This window comes from Centropristis striata, chromosome 12 (genome assembly GCF_030273125.1).
Source record: "Centropristis striata isolate RG_2023a ecotype Rhode Island chromosome 12, C.striata_1.0, whole genome shotgun sequence".
Taxonomy (NCBI): Eukaryota; Metazoa; Chordata; class Actinopteri; order Perciformes; family Serranidae; genus Centropristis; species Centropristis striata.
In genome coordinates this window covers 10,206,789-10,232,074 of record NC_081528.1, presented here as the reverse complement: position 1 = coordinate 10,232,074, position 25,286 = coordinate 10,206,789, and the positions used below count along the sequence as shown (strand labels likewise).

Sequence of the window (25,286 nt, the reverse complement as noted above, 5' to 3'; positions counted from 1 at the left end):
AAACATGAAAAGTATGTGAAATACTGTCGCTTTGAAGTGCTTAAAATGACTTTTCCGACGCCCTTTTCCAGCTGGATGTGATCTATTTTTTTCTTCTTTACTCATATTTTAGACTGTAACATGCTTTATGTAATTTAAAAAATGAAAAACTGAGAATGTGCAGCCAGCGAAAGCATGGCCGGGTAAAATATTTGAGGTCCAGTTTTCCATGAGAACAGCAGCAGTCAGAGCATGTGGGAGCCAGATATGTTTGCAAATGGAGCAGAGAGCAGTCCACTCACTGTTTGTGTGTTTACAGGCGATTAGCTGCAGAGTATTTTACAGCTCCTTCTGAAGCGGCTCGACTCCGTTAAAGAAAACAAACTTAACTCTCGGACAGAGGTCCTCTGCAGGTCTGCGAAGTATGAAAACTACTGGATTTTTATCATTTCCTGCTGCTGAGGAGTTTAAGAAAAACACACAAGTGTGGAAAAGCATGGGAAAGATTTTCTGATTCTAGTCATTAAATGTAGTGTTTGAAACATACTAATGAGTTGGTAAAGTATACATTGACAGATACTGTACATTCTCACCCTCTTAAGAATAAAATGCTGGAGAGAATCCAAAATAATTAAGTTGTTGGCACGAGAACAGTCAAATATAAAGATACTGAACATCAACTTTCTGCAGCATTAATTAGGCATATATGATTTATGACTGTAAAGTGGAGCTGCTGTTAGAGCGTAAAATATTTGATGGTATCGATACAAGATGTAATCTGGCTCTTCAGGCTGCAGCCTAAACATGTGATTCCCATTTAACTGCTGGAATATATAAACCAGAGTGCTGTCGCTATAAATGTATCTGACATATTGCAGCGATCATGGTTTGCAGATAGATAGGTTTCTTAAAGCTGGGGTAGGAACTGCTTTTTTGACTTCATTGGAAAAAAAATCTCAAAATAACCTCAGATAATTGTAATTCAATTGGTCTGAGAGAGAGTTAGACTCCTGTTCCTCCTCTTGACTCTGTTTTCAGGCTTTCTAAAAAAAATAAAAAAATAAAAATCTAGGCCATGATGGGAGACTTAGGCCAATCACATCACCATCACGTGATTTATAAAGTCAAATATTCTGAAAAATATATGGAGTCACAAGGTTCACTGAGATGTAAAGTGGAGGGAGTGAGGATGATGTAAACGTGTCGAAACATGAAAACATTTAGTCGAGGTCCTGAACAGTCACATGAAGTCAGAGAGTCGTGACATTACATCAGCCCGTTTCAAACATAAAAGTCTGTTAGCGTGGGAACACGAGTTGTGTGAAACCGGTTTTTCATCACATTTACTGTATCAGCTGTTTAATAAATCTTGGTTATTCTTAATGTCACTGCTGACACCATGACACGAAACAAGCAAAGTTCTGTTTTTGTTTTTTATTTAATAAGCTGGTTCATAAATTATCGCACATAAAAGATTCTTTTTCAATAGTTACAAAGTGGATAACAACTTCAGTTAGCGCCTGGAAAAAATAAAACAAATTAGAAGAAGATTGTTGACAGTGGAGTGGGAGGGGGGAGGGGGGGCTTTTTGAAGTTTGATCTCGACAAATCAGGAGTTCACACGGTGGAGAGAGGAGGGGGGCCAACAGGGGGGTTTTCAACATCCAACCATTGTCGAATTATATTCCCGTTAACACAGACTGGTTGTCGTCTGTGCTCAGACTAGCAGCAAAGAAAACGGTGACATGCGTTTCGTATTTCATGCCGTAAAAAAAACAGAAGGAGTGCTCGTTTCTGTTCTCCAGTGTATTCAAAATGAAATCAAACTAAGGGAGTGAGGAGGGGGAATAAATTATAAAATAATAGTAAAAAAGAAAAAAAGACAGCACTAGCTACATGTGAGGCTCACAAAAACAAAACTAAAAACATGTTGAAGTGGCATCTTCTTGGCTCGACTTTCCCCTTCTTATCTCAGGAGCGGCGGGATCGACGAGAGGCTAAACGGGGGTTTGACAGTGGTTGAGAGGCAGCAAGGAGACGCCGGAAGAGCGTTTCCATTTATTTATTTCTGTATCTCTTTATTTTTTTTCTACATCTATCACCTTCCTTCCCTTCTGATGGCCAAATCCCGGCTGACCAACGAGCCCAGAGAGTGGATTTGTTTAATAAGACTGTTCGGAGGAACGGGAGGTGACCCGCCTCGCTAAAAACTGGTCTGAAGGAGCGATGGGTGTCCGTCGTTTCTAACGCTAGTTTTCACTCTATGAGGCCGGAATCCTTCCTCGCTGTGGCGCGAGGATTCTAGCGGCCAGAGTTTCTCTCTGTCTGATGGGGGCCTACTTGGATATTTGCTGCTGAACGTGCTGCAGGAATTCATGGTAGGAAGAAGCCGACTCCGAGCGATCCTCAACCAGGTGCTGGAAGAAAGAAGCTTTAGCCGAAGGGTCGTCCCTGCAGCAGGAGACAAAAACAAGGATTAGAGGGTTAGAGGGATACAGAAGCACTGAAGTTTAGCATTTTTACTTATATCATTTTCTTCCTTACACAAATATAATAACCCATTTATTTATTTATTCATTTACAATTTTGTTTTTAACACATTTTCAGGGCACACATGGACTTGTAGTTTCTAAGTTTCAGTGCCTGTTTCTGGACAGGCAAATGTGCATATGTAAATACTTTATAAAGACTACGAATAAATAATAATAAATAAAAATAATAAAAATGTATAAAATAAAAATAGAGATAAAATATAAATGAAATAGATAAATATAAATAGAAGAGAGCTTACAGTGATATAAAAACCTGAGAAAAATAAAAAAAAGTTAATAAAAAATAGATTTACAGTAAAAAAGGTAAATTATAAAAGATAAGAATAACAATTTTATTTTAAAAAATGACATTAAAATAAAAAATGTTTTAAAATTTATTTAAAAATATGAAAAAATTAAATAAAAGGTCAACAGAATTTAAGGTAAAAAATGACACCACATAAACACATAATAACCCGACAAATTTTCGACAAGATAATACATTTGAATGAAAAGTTTAACTTTATTGACCATCTCTCATCAGTGATGTGAACCTTCTCGTGTGTTTGCACTGACATCAGCCGCCCTCTACAGCAGCACTGTGGTGTAAACATGTGGTGCAGCAACAATGCAGCGCCACAGAGGAGAGAGAGGAAACAGAAACAATGGAGGCTTTTAACCACCGCTGTCAATCAATGACCTCACTGCTTACTACGTGTTTACTCTGGAAATATTTTTCTGTCAGCCTCAGACCAGATCTCTGCTGGGAGAACCATTCCAGCTCAACACAGAACCGGTCACACCCTGTTTGTGTGCAGTGCCAGCCGAGAGCAGATCGCTGGAAATGTGAGGTCCTCGGAAAGCTGACAGCAATTACATCTATAGTGCTGTCAGATTTTTGTTGGCTTTTCTCTTTAACAGATCAACTTTGGGACACAAAATCAGATGGTCGCAGGGGAACTGGTCACTGAAATATGGCTGCAACTTATTCGTTTTATACAGATAAATCTAGACCACTACCAAAGATAAAACTGTTCACTAGTTTCTGATTAACAGTTTACACTTGTGTGTGCCAAAACACCAGGGCACAGTGCTCGCAGCTGCTCATAGAATACACAGCATGTAGATTGATGCATGTAATGGGGAACCAAATTCCACATTATGAGTTCTGCCTGCAGATATCTAGCTGTACACTGTAAGCGAAATGTGGACTGGTGTGATAGACAGTCACACTATGGTAAGAGGATCCAATAACATCCAACAGATGTGTTGGTCACCAGGATAATAAATGTTTTGGTGCTTCTGAATGTTTAATAATAATAATAATAATAAAAAAATGTTTTATGTATTCTATGTTTTTTGGATTTTTTTTAAATTTCAAAGCGAAAGAGTTGTTTTTTCAGTTTTTGTCTTTGGGTTCTTGATTGTACTCCTTTCTACTGCATTCAGTCTCATAAACTGTCATTCTTCTGTGTGATCTGATGCAGGACCCTCCTAAGTTTTGGCAGTTGGTTGAAGGAGAAGTGAAATTCAAGTGTTGCTGTAATTTGAGGTCAACTGTCGCAACATTTCACTAATATTTCAATACAATAAAACGACAACAAACAAAAAACAAGAAGGAAAATGAAGAAAAAGCCTCTCAGACCTTCTAGAATTCTTCAAGTGGATGTTAGAAGATGTGAGTATTAGTTAAAGTCAGATGTTAATCCAGATGTGCGGCTGTGCTTACTTGACGACGTGTAACATGGAGCTGAATGCTCGGTTGTCCTGCAGCCAGTCGAGGAACGCTCGCACTCTCTCAGACAGAGGAGTCTCCAGCTCAGGAATGTGACTCTGGGATTCATAGAGAGAACGAGAAGAGAACCAAAACGTCAACAACATTGTTTTCACTGCTGTGTGTCTCAGATTGAAAGCAGATAATGCAGCTTCATGTCTCGGCTACAAAGCGTGGTCAACAGAAAACATGCCTGTGGTTTGAAAATGTGGCGTTCGTAGGTGGCTCTGGGATGTATCGAACCCTTTCTAGAAAAATACAATAAGCAGCATAAACAATCGCTGACTGCTGCCGTTTGTTCTGGGTGTCACCATCACGCCCACTCTGTGGTAATGACAGAGCTTTCTAGGTAGCTGCACAGTTTGCTAAAAAAGCTACACCAGCAAATCTGTTCTGCTGCACGAGTTGTTTTTCTTTTTACAACACTGAGAGAAATGCAGAGTTCTTTTATTGTGGAGCAAATCTGTGACTCACATTCAGGGGAAATTTGTACAATGCTACATTGCATCATTTGTGCAGAAACTGGGCGGTGGTGTGGAAAACAATGCCGCCATTTCCCTAATCATGCTTATTCCCCGTCATTTCCTGACATCTCCTCCTCAATATAAATGCACCAACTTTCACCTACATTTTAAATGCTGGACATTTTGAAACGATTGCTGCTTGTATAGTTTTACTCACCATGTTGGCGGGTATTGAAGCGAAGTTGGGGCAGCCCAGAACATCTCGGATGAACATGTCATTGCAGCATTTGCCGATCCACAGATAAAAGACCTGCAGACATAAGAAAAAAATTCTTTAGGTACTGTTTATTAAGAGTTAAAAACTCTAAACGTTGATTGGTGGACAGAAATATAAAATATGTAGGATTTATCACTTATACGAATAAAGCGACTGTGAAATTAGTTACAGGGGCTTTTGAGAGACAGAATGAAAAATTTAAATACCCAGTCTCTTTCTTTTTTTGACATATTTCAAATGTCTTCCTTAGAAAATACATAAATAAATTTGGGGAAATAAATAGGAAAAAAATCAAATATATTACAAAAATAAAGACAAACATTTAAATATGAATATAAGTAAATTTAAAAACAATAAATATAAATAGATACAATAAATAAAAGGGAAATAAATATGGGAATTAATGCAAAGGAAAAATAAAACAAATAATTATGTCAAATTTCATCAATTAATTAATATCTACATTATTTTTTATTTTGTGGGACATTCAATGGCTTATTAATTCATTTATCAAGTCATTTTAAACCACCATAACCTGAAACTACCATCCAAAGAAAATTATTAATAAGTGATATTTTGGACTGATATTTAATATCTTTAAATTAATGATTCAGTTTCTTCTTTGTACTTTGCTTTTGTCTGGTTGGGAAATCCCTCAAATTATGTGACACAAAAAAATCAACAAAAACTGAGCTGTAATGCTGCTGTTATGTTATGGTTTATACTGACAGAATTGTGGCAAAAGAAGAGAAAAGATATAAATGACATTGTGAGGTAAACCTTTGAAGAACCACTTCCCTGCAGAGTGTTATGAATAAATAATAGTGAAAGCTTACGTTGCCACAGTCCATGAGGAAAGCTCCATCTCTGCTCACTCTGTCAGAAGACAGGTGGAGGAGATGAGGCTGGGGAACAATTGTGTCGTTTAGATGGAGCGCCCCCTGCGGGTACGAGACAAACAGTGCAATGGATCACTCAAGATTGTTCCTGGTTTTATTTTCATATAAAAGTCACTTTGTTCACAAGTACAGTAAGTGCACACAATCCTCACATTTCTAAAGGTCTATAAAATAAAAAGAATCATTTGGAACTAAGTTTTCAATGCATTTAAATCCTAGATATCAACTAATAATTTAAGTAGCTTAAAAGGTGAGTCCACCAAACAGTTCAAAGTAAAAGTCCCACACTTTTGAATGAACTTCCCACACACAGGAAATATAACTCAGCTCACGTGTCCGTGTCCTACCTGGTCCGACATGTTGTCCAGCCGGTACAGGTCAGGATGAACCATCCGCATCAGCTGCTGCAGTGGCTGCGTCTTGAACTCACACATGGCGAAGACTCGCTCGTCCAGCCGCGTGCTGGTGCCTGTCCGCAAGGCTTTCTGGAAAAACATAAGAAAACGTTTTTAATTTGTGTGTTCATCTGTATTTATTTTTCTTGCATTTGCTTTTGCCATTTCCTGTTTTTCTACATGCTCAGAGCTGCAACAGCTTTCTATCAGAGACCGATACTGCAAATTAAAACTGTCACACAAAATAGAGTTTAATTCTAATTTTCTGCCTCTGAGCCGATTTTCTAATCAGCCACTGGAGGATTCAAACAAACATCTGCTTAGGCTTTAATTAGACTGCTTAAGCATGTACATATACTAATTGAACATCATTACATTGTAGGACTGTACATTAAAATTCTAAAATCAACATTTTGTGTTTTTGCACGACTATTCATTCTGTTTAAACCCAGTATTTCTGCACAGCCACAGATAATAATTAAATTACACTAATGTTATTAATATTGTACTAATTAAGGGATTAGCTTTCAGTGGTGGCTGTGTAGGACTGTTCAGGACTTGTGTGATCCAATCATTTCCAGTGAGAGAGAAGAATAAAAAAATGAAAAAAGATAGATGTATCATTGCCAACACTGCTGCACACAAAGGGAAACACACACTTGTATTAACAGAGGCCTCTAGTGGCAAAACAACTTTCAAATTATTTGTTTGAAGATTTTCTCTTCTTTTTTATAGCTATGACATCATAAAATGTGACAACAGACATCCGAAACTAAATTCACAAACCCCAACAGAAGAAAGAATTTTATTAAGCACTTTAACATTGTAATGAAGACAAATAAAGCAGTGACAGCAAACAGTTCTGATGATTCTTGTGTTTTAAATGTTTAGGGTGTACACTGTAGTCAGACCTGTAGGGGTGTTTGTCTCAAATGACTCTGTGTGTGTGTGTGTGTGTGTGTGTGTGTGTGTGTGTGTGGACACACCCTGGAAGAATGAATGAACAAGTCCTTGGTGGTAGAATACAGTCATTGAACATATAGGGACTCTGTGTGGCTGTAAACTCAGCTTTTAGTTTGTGAGGGAGGGGTGGCGTTGATGTAAACTCAGTTCATACTTTAGGATGTGTAACAGTGATGTATGGGCGGATTATTGGGTGTGAACATGGAATGTGTGCATTTTTCCTATGTGACCTCAGACAGTGAGTCTCCAGTCTGTAATTCAGGTATAAGACGTGTATATGCGCCGACAGCCACACCTGTTTGAGTAGAGCAAGGATGTAAACGGGGAAGAGGCGCATGGACGCGGGGAGGACGAGGCCGGACTGCTGCAGGTTCGACACGTTGCTCTTGTAGGCGCTCACCAGATCCACCACGGCGTTCGTCAGGGCGTCACGGGCGTCTGAAAGGCTGGACGTTATCGACCGGTCGATAGCTGAAACACAGATGTGTACAACATGTTATCAATCAAATCAAATCAGATCAAACTTACTTTATTTATCCTTGAGGGAAAATTCAGTTAGTCTGGTAGAATCTCTGTTAGAATGAGACAGCCTGATGGCTGTAGGAGAGAAGGATCTTTTGTATCTCTCCGTCCTGCAACAGAGAGAGAGAGGAGCCGTCCACTGCTGTTTTTTTGGTTTGGTTTTGTGTAGCAGATGATCCGGGAATTTCATATATTGTTAGTGCATTTCTAAAAAAGCTGTAAGGAGGACCTCGAAACCAATATGTATTCTACTCAATTAAATTCAATCTGAAGGCAATTTGATTTTAGGCATAACTAAAAAACAGACAGGAAACGGACACAATAAAAAAAAGCTTTTTTGTACTATATTGAGCTGAAGTTAAGAAATAAAGAAGTTAAAATACAAGATGAAGTTGATTTTTGTCGCAAGTAGGATGTTTCTACTCTGCTGATTCTCTATGTAATTACCATTTATACCTACAACAAAAAAAGCTAGAAGCGATGTATTTAAAAAGAAAGACAGCTGACTCACCCATGTCAGCTAGCAGACAAGTGACGGCATGAACATCAGCTCCTGCGTACACATCACTCAGCTGGTTGACCACCGGCAGACACAGAGTGTGGACCCGGATTCGCCTTTTTCCTACAGGGCCAGATAAATGAAAAATACTCGTAAAAATAAAGTCATACTACTATATACTACCATACATATTAAAAAACAGAAACATTGGCATTCACACAGCGGTTTGTAGGCCTGTCAAGATAACTACTTTTGTTAGATGTTATCCCAGAAATGATTCCAATAAACAATATTATGGTCATTGTAAGACCACTGATAATAGGATTACAATGCAAGTACACCCTTTTAAAGAGCAATTCACTTTTAATTCTAAAGAAAATTCACACATGAATATGTAAGTAATATTAAAATATCCTCAATAAATAAAAGAACAGAGCAGAAATGATGTGTCATTTCTGTTCATAGGTTCTTTGGCTCTGTGAAAACATGCTTAGGTTAAACCTGCTGTTTGTCAAACATCATGTTTGCTCAAGTGTTAAACCTGAATGTAAACACCACCAAAGATATTGAGATCAGACAAAATTACCGTTGCCATGTCCATATATCATACGATAAGTCCATATTGTAATTATTGTGACAGGCCTCTCTGTAGGTCATGCATGTACAATATTTTAACCTGGGAATCCGCTAACAAAACCATAAGTTCTTACTGCTGACTGCAGGTGAGGTTTCAAGGGTTTTACTCAAAAAACTATTGTGTCAGTATTCAGTTGTACTTTGCAGTCTGACTCCACATGATGAAGTGAAGTGTGTGTGAGAGTTTGCGTACCTTTACTGGAGGTGTAGAGCAGAGCAGCCTGGAAGCAGGCCAGAGACGAGTCTGCCAGAGAGTCTTCAATGGACATCTGGACAGCGAAGGCAGAGTCGGGGTTCACATTCGCCAGAGACAACAGGTCGGTGGAGCGCACGAAGAAGTTACCGTGGAACGTGTGGATGGACAAACCTGAAGGCAAGCAGAGGAGAGGGGAAGGGACAGAATCAGTGTTTGAGAAATCTAGAAAAAGCAATCTTTAATGCAAAAATACAGTTTTATTAAATAATATAATGCCAAATTTGAAAACTGAAAAAAACAAAAGCTTTGAATGGTTGAAACCTAATGAAAAATATTCATAGAAGTTTTGAAATCTTGCCTAGTGTTTTGGAAAAGAAACTTTTCTCTACAAACATTTTGTTTTCCTTCTTCGCAGCTGCAGCACGATTTTTGTGGGGTGGATGTATAGATTGACACAATAAATGAAAACCACTCTCACATTGGTCCCTAGAAGTATCTTGGAAAAGAGCAATAGTAGGCACTGAATTTGATGAACTTTGATTTGATTTTCACACCTGAAAGCAGAGCTTCTGTGATCCTAGCTTTACCTTTGGTGCATCGTATTCTCATGACTGCCTCAAAGCCGATCTTCCTGGTGAGGTAGCGCTCCAGATCTTTCTGGAACTTCTCCAGTTGAGCTGGGTTGTGGATGTAATGGAAGGAGGGGTAGTAAAAGATGCTGCCCGCCGAATACTTGGAGATACAAGCTGAAGAACAGGAGAGGAGAAGTATTAATTTACAAAAACTCAAATACTATCTATTATTAATATAGGAAAATAAAATTTTCTCATAGTACTCAAACTTGTCATGCTCCCACAAATAAAACAAAGTCTCCTATAAACGTCTGTTTTTCATGTTGAGCTTAAGGGAATACTCTGTGCTAAATTGGTCCGTTTCTATCCAGATTCTCACTTTCTGTGGGCTCGAAAGTTAGCTCTAAAAAGTTTAAAGTGTGCTCTCTTTGAGAACAACAGAGGTTCCAACAGAATTTGAATACCATTTGTGCTTTTTTCAGCTACTCTCCTGAATGAAGGAGCAAGCTACAAACTTTCATATCCACCTTCTTAGCAAAAAGTTACCATTTGATACAATAAATACATGTGTGACAAATCTGTGACCAAGTGACTAAAGGAGATTTTAACCCAATCCAACAGTTTTTGAGATATTTCACTCTGAGTCAAAGTTTTGGGTCAGCAGGAACCACAGCCCTTTGTGGATAAAGACATGGTTAGTGAGGTTGGATTGTTGGCGTTTTCTTACCTAGCGAGGCCAGGTCAGAGTACTGAGAGCTGAGCAGGAAAAGATCCACCCCGATCTGTTGTCCCGAACAGTCCAGTGCAAGTTTTTTATAGAAGTCTGTGGCTGGGCCGAGGTGCTGAACTCCCTGGAAGGAAAAAGACCAATTACAAAAAGAAAGCAGGGAGTTTTTTCCTCAAATTCTCCAATTCTATTTGATTCTTGTGCCATCTTTGTGCTCATTAAAGTGTCCACTAGATGATATATAATATGAAAATGAGAAGGTCTGAGTAAAGAGAATATTTCATTTTTACTTTCTGCTCAGAATCGTCCTAAAAGCACAGAAGCCAACGAACAGAAAATCACTTTCCCTGAGAAAGAAAGCACATCTGTTCTGAGTTCACCATTGCTGTAACTTCTTGGCAGTTTATTCAGATCAAAAATAAAACACAGATGATGAGGATCAATAAATCACACAAAAACACAGAATATAGCTCAGCATCTTCTGTCCTTCAATAAACTGAAACGTGAGATCCAATTATGACGCTGGGGCTGGTAATAAAAGTGAGTTGTGGCACGAATATAAATATAACACAGCACTAAAAATGCCAAAACAATAAGGATAAATCCACACAGCAGGGGGTGTGGAATCCTCATTGTCATGCTATATTTCATCTGTCATATGGTTTGGTTTAGGCTTCGTAAATCACAAGGAACGCAACACCACCATTATTATTAAGAGGGCGTGTTTTACTTGAAAAATTAGGTCCTAAAAACACGCTGCAACCACAGAAACTCAAACTTTTTCGGCAGTATCAGCCATCTCGTTTGTACCTTTGAGCTGGAGCGCTGGTTGGGGTCTTCCCTGGACTGCAGCGACCCGGCCCCCAGCGTGGGCAGCTGGGTCTGGAACACCGTGACGCGGCCGCCGGTGGGTGACATGAGCTTGAAGGCGGCCTGTAACGCCGGGCCGAGGGCGCTGTGGGTCTCCCTGCTCTGGCTGAACATGCCGGGCAGCGACGTCAAGAGGTCCTTCACCAGCTGGAGGAGCGATAATGACATAATGAGAGAATAATGAAGGAATTTGAAAAATAGTGTGGGATTAAACAAAGTGTTGTTGAAGTTATTCGTTTCACAGAAAATAAAGGGTATACCTCCTTGCTTTCCTTCAGATTCACCATCAAACTGTCATGAGATGGTATGAAAACATCTGGGGGCAAAAAACAGACCTTTGGATCACAGCAGAAAAATGTATGGCAATTTTCCTTTGACTTTCAGAATGTCGAATGAAATATAAACTAGAGTTAGTGCCTAAACCAACCAGTAAAAGCTGCAGTTTACTACCATGTCTGTCCACACATTGAAGGAATGTAAAGTTTTAGGTGTAAGACATGTATGATACCAGTGAATATTTTCTAGTGAGAAACCTCATGTAGTTTACTTAGAGATAATTTCTGCACAGAGACACAGAGGACTGATAGAGAGCTTCATCACATGCTGCAACAACAATCACCTGAAGCTCAATTTATCAGTAAAACCAAAGAGGTTGTGTTGGACTACCAGAGGAAAAAAACAAAGTTGCAGCTAGATCCCAACCAATATGGGATTTCACAGATAACTAATATGGCAGCCAATATAGTCATATTTTGAGCCTGAATTAAAAAAATACATTTTTTTACATGGATTGTGCACCAATTGTGCATCGAATATATTGTACGAAGGCACTCAGAAGAATTTTTTTTTGCATCTAAGGACGTTTCCAACCTTGACTACTTTACTGGTGATATACAGCTTTTTTATTTCTGGAACTTTGGTCACTTTAGTTTGCATTCTCTGTGCTGCAACCAACTATAAGTAGTTAAAACCAAAGTCTTATTTCAGTGAGCTGACGTACCGTCTATGTCCGACACCACCAGCATCTGCGGCTGGGACAGTCCCTCCTGCAGGTTGTAGAAGTGGATGGTGTTGTCGAAGGTGAGGAAGCCCACCCTGGTGCGTGTATCACCTGGCAATCTGAAGCATATAACAACCTTTTGTCAGAGCTGGTTAAGATGGAACGTTTTCCAGAGAATTGGCTGCATAACCACCTGCTTTTTTCAAAATTCTTCCTGATTTGTTTTATGAAGAAATCACACTAATACAGTGATGGTGATGGTTCTTGTGCCAAGCAAAACTGCACCACATTTACTGTACTTTTTATCAGCAGCACTCACTTATCCAGGTTGTCCAGAAGCGATTCACAGAAGTACTTCAGGTAGCCCGCTTCCACAGCATTGTGAGACACGTCGAGGACAAACAGGTAGGCTGCAGGCTGTGGGGGCCGCAACTGGACACACAACAGGTGGAACAAAGACACAACATCAGTGGAGATGGAATCTCCATACTACAACCCCAAATCCCCAAAAACGTTGGGACGTTGTCTAAAACATGAATTAAACACAATGCAATAATTTAAACAGTTTTTGTTGTAAAAATACACTCTGAATTCAACCAACCTTTTTTGGAACTGGGGTTGTGTTATGCACCAAGCGGCTGGAACAGTCTGACATTATTCCATTTATGTTTTTATCTATTATTTTATTATGATTAATATTATTATATTTATTTTATCAATTGTATTTATCCTTTTTGTGCTGTGTCTTATAAGTATTTTATTCTACATATATATTATTATTTTCATAGCCTTTAAATCTATATTATTGTTTTTATTGTCATAATTTTGATTGTTGTTTCGTCGTTTTTGTCACTTTTGTTATTTCTATAGTCTACTTAAGTTCTTCGCTCTAATCAGGCTTGTCAGTCATCTGTGATACACTTTGTACTTCACTAACATGAATTAAAGGTGCTTTATGGATAAAGTTTATGGTAAAAGAGTTCTATTTTTCTTTTTTTTTTTTACAGTTAAGTGCCACTATCTTTCTTTTGGCTGTCAAATTAAAGTGCATACAGCAGAAACACTATTGCCCCACAGCGTTAAGGCAATACTGCCCTCTACTGGACAAATAATATATAGAATAACACTGCAAAAAAAATAATTCACAACGCCACAAGCTGAACAGAAGTTTGAGGATGTACCATGTAGTCTGAGGAGGCGATGAACTCCACGGTGGCGTTTTGGACTTCTGGTCTCTTATGAGGCTCCCCATACGACCTGGTGACTGGGTTATACATAAACTCATCTGGAACTGAAAAAAGAAGGACAAAAAGAGTGAGTTTTGCATCTGCAGAACTATGCGAGACACAAAATGAAGAATGCTAGATTAATTGAAAGACTGGAAAACAAAAAACAAAAAAAACAGGACAGAAAACAACAAAGAGAAATAATTAATAACATTATATTCTGACTCAAGGCATGAGTCAGAAATGAGTCATTGTTGCACTCATACCATCATTGACCCGATAACAGAGGTTGCACTTCCACCTGCGCTGGTCCAAGAAGGTGACGAATGGATTGATGTAGGTGCGACAGGATCGGCAGCGCACTATCGTGTTCGACGTGATCACTGGTAACTGCTGCAGAGAGAGGAAAGATAAGAATAAAAAAAAGGGAGAAAATGGAGTAAATACTGAGTGGAGAAGACAAATGTGTCCTGTGAGCTGATTAGTTCTACATTATGTGCTTCTTTTCATGTTTCAATTGTGACCTTTTCAAAACATTCCTCTGTTCGTGCCTCAGCAGTCGACTGAAGAGAAGCTTTGTTTTGGTGTTCTGGGGAATGTGGTTGAAAGAATCTTTGGAAATGTAGCCTTTGTTTTCTGTCTCTGTCTCTCGAGTTTCTTTAACGGCGTTCTCAAGGACTTCTCCTGCTCATCTAGCAGGGTCATCTGAGAATATTTTACATTTTTTTCTTAGAATATAGGCCATTTATCCTTCAGTACATCTGACAGCTATACTGTATGTTCTCATCATCCTGGCTTTTATTTTCAGGCAGCCAGAAAGCTGTAAAACGCTGCTCACAGGATTATCTGAAAAGCATCTCAATCAACTGCAGCTACTCCAGAATGCAGCTGCAAGAGACGAACTAGAAAAAGGAAAAAACAACCACAGAACACCTGTCGTTATACTGGCTTCCAGTGCATTTTAGAATGACAAAAATGTTATTGCTTGTTTGTCAAGGCCCTACATGATCTAGCACCCAAGTATCTCTTTGACGAGCTTGTGAGCTACGACGGAAGTTCTTATTCTTTTTTCAAGCAATAATCCTTTACAAGATAGTAAATATACCAGGGACTCCCTCATGGTGCCCCTGTTAATATTTTTTACCCTTCTTTTGTCTCAGTTATATGAAATAACAACACAAGAGATAACACAAAAAAACTGATTAGTCAACTAATTGACTAAGAGGGGGCTATGAACTATGAGGTATTTGTAAATTTAAATGATAAATATCAAAATATTTCAAATAAATTAATCTTTTTAGCTTTTTAGCTGCATCTTTCAGTAGTAATATTTTATTTTTTACATCTTTTATTGCTTTTAACTCACTTGTTGGTCAGCTGTTGATCTGCATTATAATTTATTTAATTAAATTTTTTTTAACCATTCTAATTTACGTCATGTCACAAGTCTTACCGTTTGGTTGCAGATCTTAATTATTTTAATTTACATTCCTACTTGTTCGCAGTTTTAACTCACATGTATTATTAATGTTCTATCTTTTTTGGCAATATCCACATAGTTAATGGCTGCAACTTCTGCAGTAGTTTGCACCTTGTGCACTTGATTAAATTTGCTATCTAGCGTTTAAAGTTTGCTTGGTATATTCTCACACAACTTATTTCATTCCCAAGAAAAAAAAAACTTGGCAGTGTGGATGTCTAGCCAGATTATGAAGTGGTAGTAAACAAAGCAGATTTCTTTTGGAACTAAAGCAAAGCATATTCATAGCTGTTTTAGTTATTAATAAATGATCAGATGTGCCAGGATTTAGAGGTGGACGGTGGAACTGTAGAGGAGAACCAATGTGTGTTTTATAATTCAAACAGAAATTATTCAAAGTGGGGAGTTGTGTAGTGTGAAATTGGCAGGAGGCGTAGTGTGAAGTGAGGCTACATCCTCGGCGTTACTCATCTACTATAAGAGCAGGAAGTAGTAACTGAGCAGCTGTCTGAATGTACCCTGCTGCCAACAAAAATCCATAAGTCCGACTGAGACTGTGGATGCACTTGGTAGTTTCAAGGTTGTTAATCTGTTTTACTGCATGAATATAAATAGAGTCAAATCATATTTTATTCAGCAAGTCCCTTATTAATAGACTTAAAATATATCTGACCCTCTTACAACTCTTTCCAGCCAGTGTTGCTGCTTGAGCGAACCAAGTTTCCAGCCACAAGGGTTCGGCTGTTAATACTTTCCTCCTTGTTCCTCCCGTGGTTTCAGTGCATCCCTGTGCTCCATCACTTCATACCTTCTGACGCCTCATCAACTCACACCTCTATAAATACACTCATCTATCTCCCTGCACCTCATCATCATTCTCCTGCTGCTGCCTGTCCTGCTGTCGCTGCAGCTGCTCGTCACAAAGCACTGAGTCTTAAACAATATATGTGATGTCTTTAGTTAGTGAAATACTTTTTAACCCTCTGAAACCCACAACCTGCCAGTGGGTTTTGAAAGCATGTTTTTTCTAAAAACAATGGGCAAAATTACACCATATATCATAGCCAGAAAATGTAAAAACAGAAAGTTTTGTCACATTTTGACAATTCTGACAGTCTTTCAACAAATCATGTGTAACCAAAGATTCAATCTGAAAAAATATCTAAAACAAACTTAAAATACAGTTTTCCATTTGAAGGGGAAAAAAAGCCTAAATGATGCACTCCACAGCTTAACTAGGAAGTAATAATTGACTTGGCTGAGACCAACAGCCACGGGACAAAAATACAGCGAACATAACCATGTTTTTTCGATTATTGTAAAATAAATTAGAAAATTGAAATTGGATATAAAAGACAGCAGCCCTCGAAGGGTGTCTTTTATTACATTTATATGTTGGTGCAGAGTGCTGAGACCAAAGCAATGACTACTATATTGAATTTGTCAGACAGAATGAAGACAAATTAATCCAGCAACATCAGGAATAACTCTTTTTTATATAATAATAAAAAATAATACATTTTGTTTTAATGCATGTCAACCTTTTCTGGTAGCCATAAAAATATGAACCAGAAAATGAATTCTCTAGAATTAAATCTAAAACATAAAAACCCCAAAGACCTCAATTATTTGAAGCTAATTTTTCTTTAAGACAGAATGTCGACAAAGCACTGAATGGTCTCGGACCAAATTACATGTTTGATCTGCTACCTCTCTATGAAGCATCCAGACCCCTTAGGTCATCTGGAACAGGTTTGTTGCGTGTACCAAGAACAAGAACTAAGCGGGGTGAGGCAGCTTTCAGTTGTTATGCTCCTCACCTCTGGAACAAACTACCTGTAGATCTGAGGTCTGCCCAAACGGTCAGCTCCTTTAAATCAGGACTGAAAACACTATTGTTTACTGCAGCGTACTCTTAACTTTAACACTTATCTGCTGTACTCTACTTATCTACTTTTATCTTATTTGTAATTTATTTCTATTTCCCTGTTTTAATTGACTGTTTTTACTGTTTTCAATTGTGTCTTGCTGTTTTCAATGTTTATCTAAAGCACTTTGAATTACCTTGTGTTGAATAGTGCTATACAAATAAACTTGCCTTGCCTAGCCGAGTTAACAAACAGTGTGGCAAAATGAACAGGAAAAAAACTTGTATAGTACATGAGACTAGGAAGGTTTATGTCTGGATTTTTTTGGTGTAATTAAGTTTTTGAGGCTTTTAAACATCATATCATACCTGCAAGTCTCTGAAGGGATGGAGGAGGAGGCCCAGAGGGAGCCTGGCCTTGTTGAGTAAAGCCTGGGTCTGAGGGATGCTGGTCAGGGTGCACCTGAATGTCCTGATCAGCAGAGACACACACACACAGAGGAAACATATTAGATAACACATACACAGATTAGACAAAGACGGTATGTATGTATGTATACACAGAGACAGTATGTCCCCCTCTGTACAGTTTACTCACTGTGGACTACAGTTGACCTTCTTAAGGTCAGGGCTGAGGTTGGGTTCAGGAGCCTCAAGGGGTCTGGGGGGCAGCAGGTGCCTCTCCTGCAGCAGGTTGACCGGCCTCAGGGCCTCCACCTCCAGCTCCGGCACCCCGCTCAGCCCCCCCAGTGCTGCAGACAGCTGGGACAGGTTTGGGAACGGCTGCAGAGGAAGAGCAGAGACATAGAAGAGTTTTACTCTTGTGATAAATCAGGACTGGTGTGTCAATATGATCATATGATCTTTTAGCTCCGTTTATAGTGTCTACCAATTCCTGAAGAGAATATAATAAGAGCTTTGTTGTTGTTTTTTTTACTGAAAACAGCTGCCTGCTCTGACGGAAAACAACACTATGAGAGTGGTGTAAGTGAAACAAGACAATAAAGTAGTGGGCTGGACAGCTAAACAATGAGCTGAAACTGGATATTAAGCTTTATGAATAAGAGGAAAGCTGCAGATGTAAGGCTTTGGCTTGAAGAAAAAAAAAAAGCTGAAATGTATCAATATAGAGCAATAGTGCAGTAAGACTGTTGACTGTACAATATGGAACAATCACTGTTAAAAGGATCATAAACTGGTTTGGTTGTTTCTCCAACCAGAGGAGTCAATGACAGCAGACCTCCAAAAATTGAGATATGGTTGAAAATAATCGCATCAACAGCAACAAAATGCATTCCCAGCATGTATTTAATTCAAGCCGTGGCCTCACCTGGGGGTACTGCTGGTAGCTTGATTGGCTGTATGGGTCAAGAGTAGAGGATGCGTCAGCATGAGAGGCCGCCCCCTGCTGATAGGCCGGCTGCATGCTGGGATAATGATAGCTCCCATAGGGCGCCGCCTGGTTGGTCATATCGTTGGAGGGCGGCATGGAATCTGGACAGGAGAGAGTTCAGCATTAAAGACAGTTGGTTTTAACCCGATTACGAGAGTAAAGGTCAGTGTGGCTGTGTCGTGCATTTTGGAGATAAAATATTTCTGTGGTCAATGTCTGTGTGTGTGTGTGTGTGTGTGTGTGTGTGTGTGTGTGTGTGTGTATTTGTATGTGTGTGTCCCATTTTCATCACAGGCTTTTATATAAATTGAGAAGTGCATCTCATCATCATTTCACTGCAGAAAAACACCACCTCCCCCATATCTACTTGTTGAACTTGCTTTTGAAGCAGAAATGTTTTTGTTATTTGGCTGCATATACTCAGTTTGTTGTTTTCTGCAATTGTTTATTTTGTTATGCTTTTCTGCCCCCTTTTTCACTGTCCAGGGCCCTGTACTACAAAGCATGTTCAACATACCCAGGATTTCTTTTAGTTATCTGACTTCACTAGACCTAACAACCAAAAGCAAACCAAGCAATCCTACAACTGTGGTAATAAACTCTTTAAGTAATCCCAGGCTTTCCCAATCTGGCCCTTTTGCAGCATCTGACCAATCGCAAACATGGACAAGTCTGCTTTAATTTACAAACTAAGCGCAAACTATAATATTAAACAGATGCAATCAAGTTAAACACATAATTCAGGCTAAAACAAACACTGTTACAGCTACTAAATTCAGACAGGACAGCTGGCAAAAAGTTGCAGACTGTGTGCAAACTTACTGTATTATTATAGCACTGTCGGACTGTTCGTGCACAACTCCAACATACAGCTCAAGTATCTCACAGATAATTCATTCCTCTATTGAGAATCTATATTATTATTGATATTCCAAAGAATTGATTGGTCAGTAGGTGGTGCTCTAATACATCTCAATCATAATCTGCTCAGGGTATGTCACCACATCAATATGTCACATGACACATTTTCTCTTGTTAAACTTGATTAAAATCCTAAAATTGCAGTTACAGACAATAATATATTTTCAGAAATTTTGCTTATCATTTACCCTTTTGATACACGTCTATATGTGATGTTAACAAAAGTAATGGCAGTGTAATTTACGGTTTTGGATCATGGTTACTCTCAATAAGAGCAGAAGACTTTATGAAATTACAAAGACGACCCTGGTGAACAGCATAAATTAATGTGTATGCCTGTTACTTAGGTGAATGTGATCAAAACATACCTGGATAGCTGCCCCCTTCCAGGGAATCATAGCTGTTGGGCACCGGAGAGGCACTGCCAGTGGAGGAAGAGGAAGTGTCACCACCTGAGAGATGCACAGAGAACGAGTGAAACACATGAAAGAATTAAAAACTGAAGTATATAAAAGCAAAGAATAGTTGAGAGATCTGGAGGAGTAAAGAATTAAATTAATATACTTTAACAAGGACCCATGGGGACAGCAAAACAAAAAAAGCACAACAGAACAAAGTCTAACTTAGGAAGCAAAACAAAAACAAGTCAGACAGGCGGGCAAAAAAGGTTGAAAAATAAAAATGATCAAAAAGTGACGTTGCAACTTTAAATGAAGTCAATAGGATCGAAACAAAGGGGGTCAAGACTACAAAAAATGAAAGAAGAGGAGGGAAAGAACAAAAGAAGAAACATTAAAGGGAATAAAAAGTAGTTTCTCTTTGTTTGGCCATGAAGAGGCTGTGTTTGGACTCCCTCAGGCCTCAGAGAAAGAAGGAGAGAGAGAGAGAGAAGAGGCATTGTGAACACAGGAAGAAGACATGATGAAAAGATGCACTTAAGTCTTGAGCAAGCTGGCGTACAGGCCTCTGAGGATATAAAACATGGAGGGAGTGGAGGAAAAATATGGAGGAAAGAAACACGAAAATGGCAAAAGATTACAAAGATTATGTGATGGCTACAGAACAGCACTCATTATCATCATCTGTGTCTCTCTCTCTCTCTCTCTCTCTCTCTACAACCCTCAGTTCTCTCATCTACTCACACTTTACTTCTCATACACAATCAGACATTTTCTCTGCAGGGTTCCTACAGATTTTGAGGAGTAAAAATTCAAGCACTCTCAAGGTAAGGTTCAAAGTTTAAAGAATTCCTTTATATCCACCTTAATCAAATGTCACTTAATGTAATTGTAACTTTGTATGTTTTCATAACACTTTATTTAAAGCTGGGTTTGGGTTCATCTGATTTTTACCCTTACCCTTCTATACTATAAATATTATATAGTATATTTCAACATACTATATCTGCCAGTGGAATAACTATAGACATATAGAATATAATATCTATGAGGATTTGGCACCAACATAACTTGTAAAAGTATTCAGAAGGCTACTTTCTAAAAAAAAAGTTTAATTAATATCTAATATTATACTATGCATAGCATTGTCATCCAATTCTACAAATGATGATTCAGAAAATAAATAGAAATAAAATAAATAAACATCAATACCTTATGTTCAGTGTCAATTGCTGACAGAATTAAATAAATAAATAAATCCATAGCCACCATTTCTAAATCACCCCAAGTTTTGTTTTCTGCTTTACGTACTGTATAAAAACTGTTCCTATACATATATATATATATATATTCATATAACATAAATGGATATACTGATAAAGAGCAATATGTTTATAATAGGCAATATATGGGCTGATAAATCAGTGCACAGATACATCTGTCGAGCTCTACCTTTCGGTTTACGAGGCATTTGAGGCATGAGGCATTTTGTCTGTCAAAGACCAGATTTTGTAAAAAACAACACTTTTTAAGTAGGATTCATTCAAATTCAAGCTAGTCCTAACCTTGAAAAATATAAAGGTTGAATCAAGCATTTCCTAACGACTTTGTATGACTCCTGTCTTTATAACATGCATGACTTGGTGTCCAAACCGAGAGTATGCAAAACACCCCCAGACTTAAATATTCCCACCATGTTTGATACACTGCAGTAGGATTCTGTCTCTGGTTTGTCTCCTCTCATACACCCTTCAGTTTCTGCCATAAATCTCCAATTTAGATTAACCACTTAACATGACTTCTTTCCAGTCCTCCACTGTTAAATGCTGGCATTTTTCAGCCAACCACGAGCACTTGGCCTGGTTTTGCCTCCAGAGAAGCATTTTAGAATCTGCCCCTCGTCCTCTGAGAACACTACGAGACAGCCTCTCTGACAGTACTTTTGCTGATTCCTGAGTTCTTTATTTAGCAGATTCTGTATCTGTGATGAAGTTGCTTTTCTATCTCCCAGGGATCTAAGCTTGATGTATCGATCTTCTGGTGGTGTAGCCACTCTTCGTCTGCCTGATCGTGCTTTGGATACAAGTGATCCAGTTTCTTCAAAGCACTGTAGCGTTTCATGCACTGCCCCTTTAGAAACCTTAAAGTAGCCAGGATTTGACACTAAAAACAACCTTTGCCTAGAATAACCATTTCCCATACTTCTTAGTTAGCAATGATCTGCTGGAGTTGCAGCAGAGCCATATTTATAACATAACACTGGCTGATTTCCTGTTTGATTCTCTTTTGTACCTGACCAAATAAAGGCAAAACTAATCTTAACAAAGCAAGTCTTGTAGATACTTTATGGTCTATTGCAGCCCCCAACTTTTCCCCCTTATATCCAATAGTGAGTGGGGTTTCCAGATGGATTACAAGAGTAGAATATTTGAATGAAGCCATTAATCCATATGGGCCAAAAGGAGGGATCAACGACAGCAAACCAAGACACGACAGGCCTCTGGCAGGCAGCTCATTGGACAGGACGGGATCCAATTATCTCCGACTAAATCGGAGCAGCAGACTAGTGGATTATCTGCTCTGGAAGAGGAGGACAGCTTAGCCTTCTTCCTACTCCTCAGAGATTCTTCTTCTGACACCTCCTCGTCTTCCTCTTCCCCATAGACTAATAAAGGGGATTCTATCAGGGGTTATAAGAGTGAAACAAATGTGTTCATAGTAAGAGTTTCCTAGTTGCAGCAGTTTTCAATTTCCTTTTTTTTCTAAGCCTGAACTGTTGGTCTTAATATTTTTAATCACTCTGCTTGCCCCCAGGCTGTTGCCAAGTCTGATTACTGATAATTAAAGCTCCATTCATACTGTGGCTGACAGTGTCTCCATTCCAGTCCGTTTCTAACAAATGACACTGATCTGATTATCTACAAGCAGTGGAGAAAGACATTGTGCTTTAACAATCACCTCAGACTTGCCACTGCACTGCCTTGACAACAAGTACATCTCATGTCATTCAATTGACATGACTTTCATCATTGTTGCACTAGTTGCAGGGTGACTCAGCAGGTTTGAATACGACGACACAGTAAGATCAAGAAAGCAAACCACTGTTGGTGATTTGAATGAGATTGCTTTACTTAAAACCATCATGAGTGCAGCTATTTTTACTAGCAAAAAAAGACGCCAATTCGATGGCTCCAGATTTTCTAACTTGAGGATTTACTGATTTTCTGTGTCTAATGTCATTGTAAACTGACAGATTAACAAAGAAATGATTGTGGCTGCTGATGGCACCTTGAATTGTGCCAACGTTAACAGCCCCAATTGCAATTATCCGTGTGGAACAGTATAAATGTTGCCTTTGTGCCAAGAACATAGAAGGCAGAACAATGCCTCAGAGAAAAATAAAAATTACAATTCCAGACCGCAAACTCCAGGTCCTGACCAACGAGGTGCTGAGGCATTCCTCAAATTGTCCAAATAACAAACAGATTTATTACCCCAGTCTGTCAGTTCTGTCACCTTCAGACTGTAAAAGAAGACTGCATCATTAGAAGTGATGGACACTGCTTATAAATTAGAACAAACTCTCTAAAGGCGCTAATAATGTCACTGTAATCGTGCGGCTATACGCACCAATCTTTGTGAGCTGGGTTTTTTTGCCATGAAGCGCATTTGCATGAAAAGGGGGAAATTTCGTGCCAAATGAAAGCATATTACCTAATGTAAATAGATGCAAATAGCATAGGAGCACCTCAGAACACCATTCCTACTTTCAGAATGACATGGTTTGTTTATGTCTTATTTATGCAGGTTTAGCAGGCACAAAACCGTGCACAGTATCAAGCAAAAAGCAACTTTGAAGATGTTGGCTTGGGCTTTAGGAAATTGTAACACACCTTTTTCACTATTTTCTAATACTCTATAGATCGAAAGATTAATCAAGGAAATAATCGCCAAATTAAATCATAATGAAAACTAATTATTTGCAGTCCTGAATGATATACATTTTTAAGTTTATTTAAGTTATTAAAGAGTTATACCTGATGCAAAGCATTACATGTGACACTAGATGACTAGTTATGTTATTTTGAATACATGTGCCATAAAGAGATAAGCATCTGATTCAAATATCGTCACGGCAGCAAGAAATCAACAACTGGCATTTTGTTGCAGTGAACGACCTGTGAGAGACCGGGGAGAGTTTAAGAGATTACGAGGTGCAAAGTGGAAAGCTAAAACAAGCTCCTCTTTTTATTAAGAGGTGTAAATGAGAGCTCAGTGTGCAGTCAGTCACCTGTGCTCTCTCATGGGGAGCAGGCAAGTCAGCAAACATGTACACACAGAGCCTGCACCTGCTGGCAGGGGAGTAGCTATATTTAAAAACTTGTTAACCTCTGGCTGATGACACAGCTCCTGAGGGATCGTCATCAGCAGAACACCTGAGTGGTACATAACACACATATGCATGAGGCTGTTAAAACCCAGCACGCTACAGTACTGTTTCCAAAACTTTTTTCTCTGGACCCAATTTTTAAGAATAACAAACCATCATGACCGAATTCTCAGAAGCCCTCATCTACAAATGATATCATGCTAATTTGTGCATAAATAAAACATTTTGGACCATTCTTACTGCCGTTTCTGCATCATCTTACATTATGTTGAATGGGTAAGCCAGCCAGTGTTTATTTTCTGCACGTTTTTGAAAGCATAATACGTTTTCAGTAACATTTCACATGTTATGTTTACACATGTTCAATACTTTATAAATAAGACCAAATAAATATATTTAGGCAGAGGTAACAGGCTATCATTTTTCCCTCTCATAATGTAGACAAGCCTTTCAGATTAGATTCAATGTTATAGTCCAAGTACAATTACCTGAACAACACAAACATTCTGTACTATCAAAAACAGACTTCTTGAACGTTTTTGAAATAATCCTGCTGATTATCTGATCAAATATGCATGTGTTTAAAGGCAGCTATTGCAAACCGTTCTAGATACCCCAATCAGGTCTATTCCATCAATTTACTTACACTTTGCTAATGTGATAGGAGAGTCTGCTTGGATTTTAGTATCGCACAATGAAAGAAAATCTACGACCCACATTTGGGCCCTCAATCATTTTTTTAGAGCAAAAGTTATCCTTAGTAGTGTATGAAATGTTATTTTCAAGCAAGGAAATGTTATTATATTCGTGTTACATATAGACATTACAGTAACAAACAATCAGAAGCATTTTTATGGTGGACAATTTTAGGGTTGCAGCTAATTATTATTTAAATTACTTATTTGAACCATTATTTATTTCACTGAGAGCAAAACCTGTGACCAGCTACCATCTCTTAAACTCCACCAAAGAGACTCTATTTTAGGTTTGTCTGTTTGTGAACAGGATTATGAAAAAACTACTGGCCCAATTCTCATGAAACTTGGTGGAAGGGTGTTGCATGGACCAAGGAAGAACCCATTGAATTCTGACGTTCATCGAAATCACAGGGCAGATTAGTTTTCACTTTTGTTAGCATTGCGCGATAGGGCACATGTGCTTCATTCATGTAGTGTTGAACAATCAGAAAAATGATCTTCCCTATAAGGTTTAATGACTCGCCTATCAGTTTTCTTTGGGCTTCATTGTCACACAAATACTGTAAACAGTCATTAACATGTTGTTTACATGCTCAAACAACATCATCA

At 38.6% G+C, this 25,286-nt stretch overlaps 1 protein-coding gene across 3 annotated transcripts in view; it reads right to left on the bottom strand.

Moving 5' to 3' along the window:
• Positions 1-1,102: 1,102 nt before the first annotated feature.
• Positions 1,103-25,286, bottom strand: part of sec24b (SEC24 homolog B, COPII coat complex component) — a 30,552-nt gene continuing 6,368 nt past the window's right edge. The window contains exons 5-24 of one of the 3 annotated variants that reach the window (XM_059346362.1): positions 19,560-19,643; positions 18,208-18,371; positions 17,476-17,660; positions 17,247-17,349; positions 13,797-13,923; positions 13,486-13,595; positions 12,624-12,736; positions 12,305-12,423; positions 11,565-11,620; positions 11,245-11,451; positions 10,435-10,558; positions 9,723-9,881; positions 9,133-9,306; positions 8,316-8,426; positions 7,578-7,753; positions 6,272-6,409; positions 5,862-5,966; positions 4,966-5,058; positions 4,240-4,343; positions 1,103-2,430 (exon numbers count right to left, since the gene is read on the bottom strand). In XM_059346362.1, the coding sequence (XP_059202345.1) occupies positions 2,316-2,430; positions 4,240-4,343; positions 4,966-5,058; positions 5,862-5,966; positions 6,272-6,409; positions 7,578-7,753; positions 8,316-8,426; positions 9,133-9,306; positions 9,723-9,881; positions 10,435-10,558; positions 11,245-11,451; positions 11,565-11,620; positions 12,305-12,423; positions 12,624-12,736; positions 13,486-13,595; positions 13,797-13,923; positions 17,247-17,349; positions 17,476-17,660; positions 18,208-18,371; positions 19,560-19,643 (2,567 nt within the window). In that variant the 3' untranslated portion in view covers positions 1,103-2,315. The remainder of the gene's footprint in view (positions 2,431-4,239; positions 4,344-4,965; positions 5,059-5,861; positions 5,967-6,271; positions 6,410-7,577; positions 7,754-8,315; positions 8,427-9,132; positions 9,307-9,722; positions 9,882-10,434; positions 10,559-11,244; positions 11,452-11,564; positions 11,621-12,304; positions 12,424-12,623; positions 12,737-13,485; positions 13,596-13,796; positions 13,924-17,246; positions 17,350-17,475; positions 17,661-18,207; positions 18,372-19,559; positions 19,644-25,286) is intronic. The other 2 variants (XM_059346363.1, XM_059346364.1) reach the window with 2 other exon arrangements.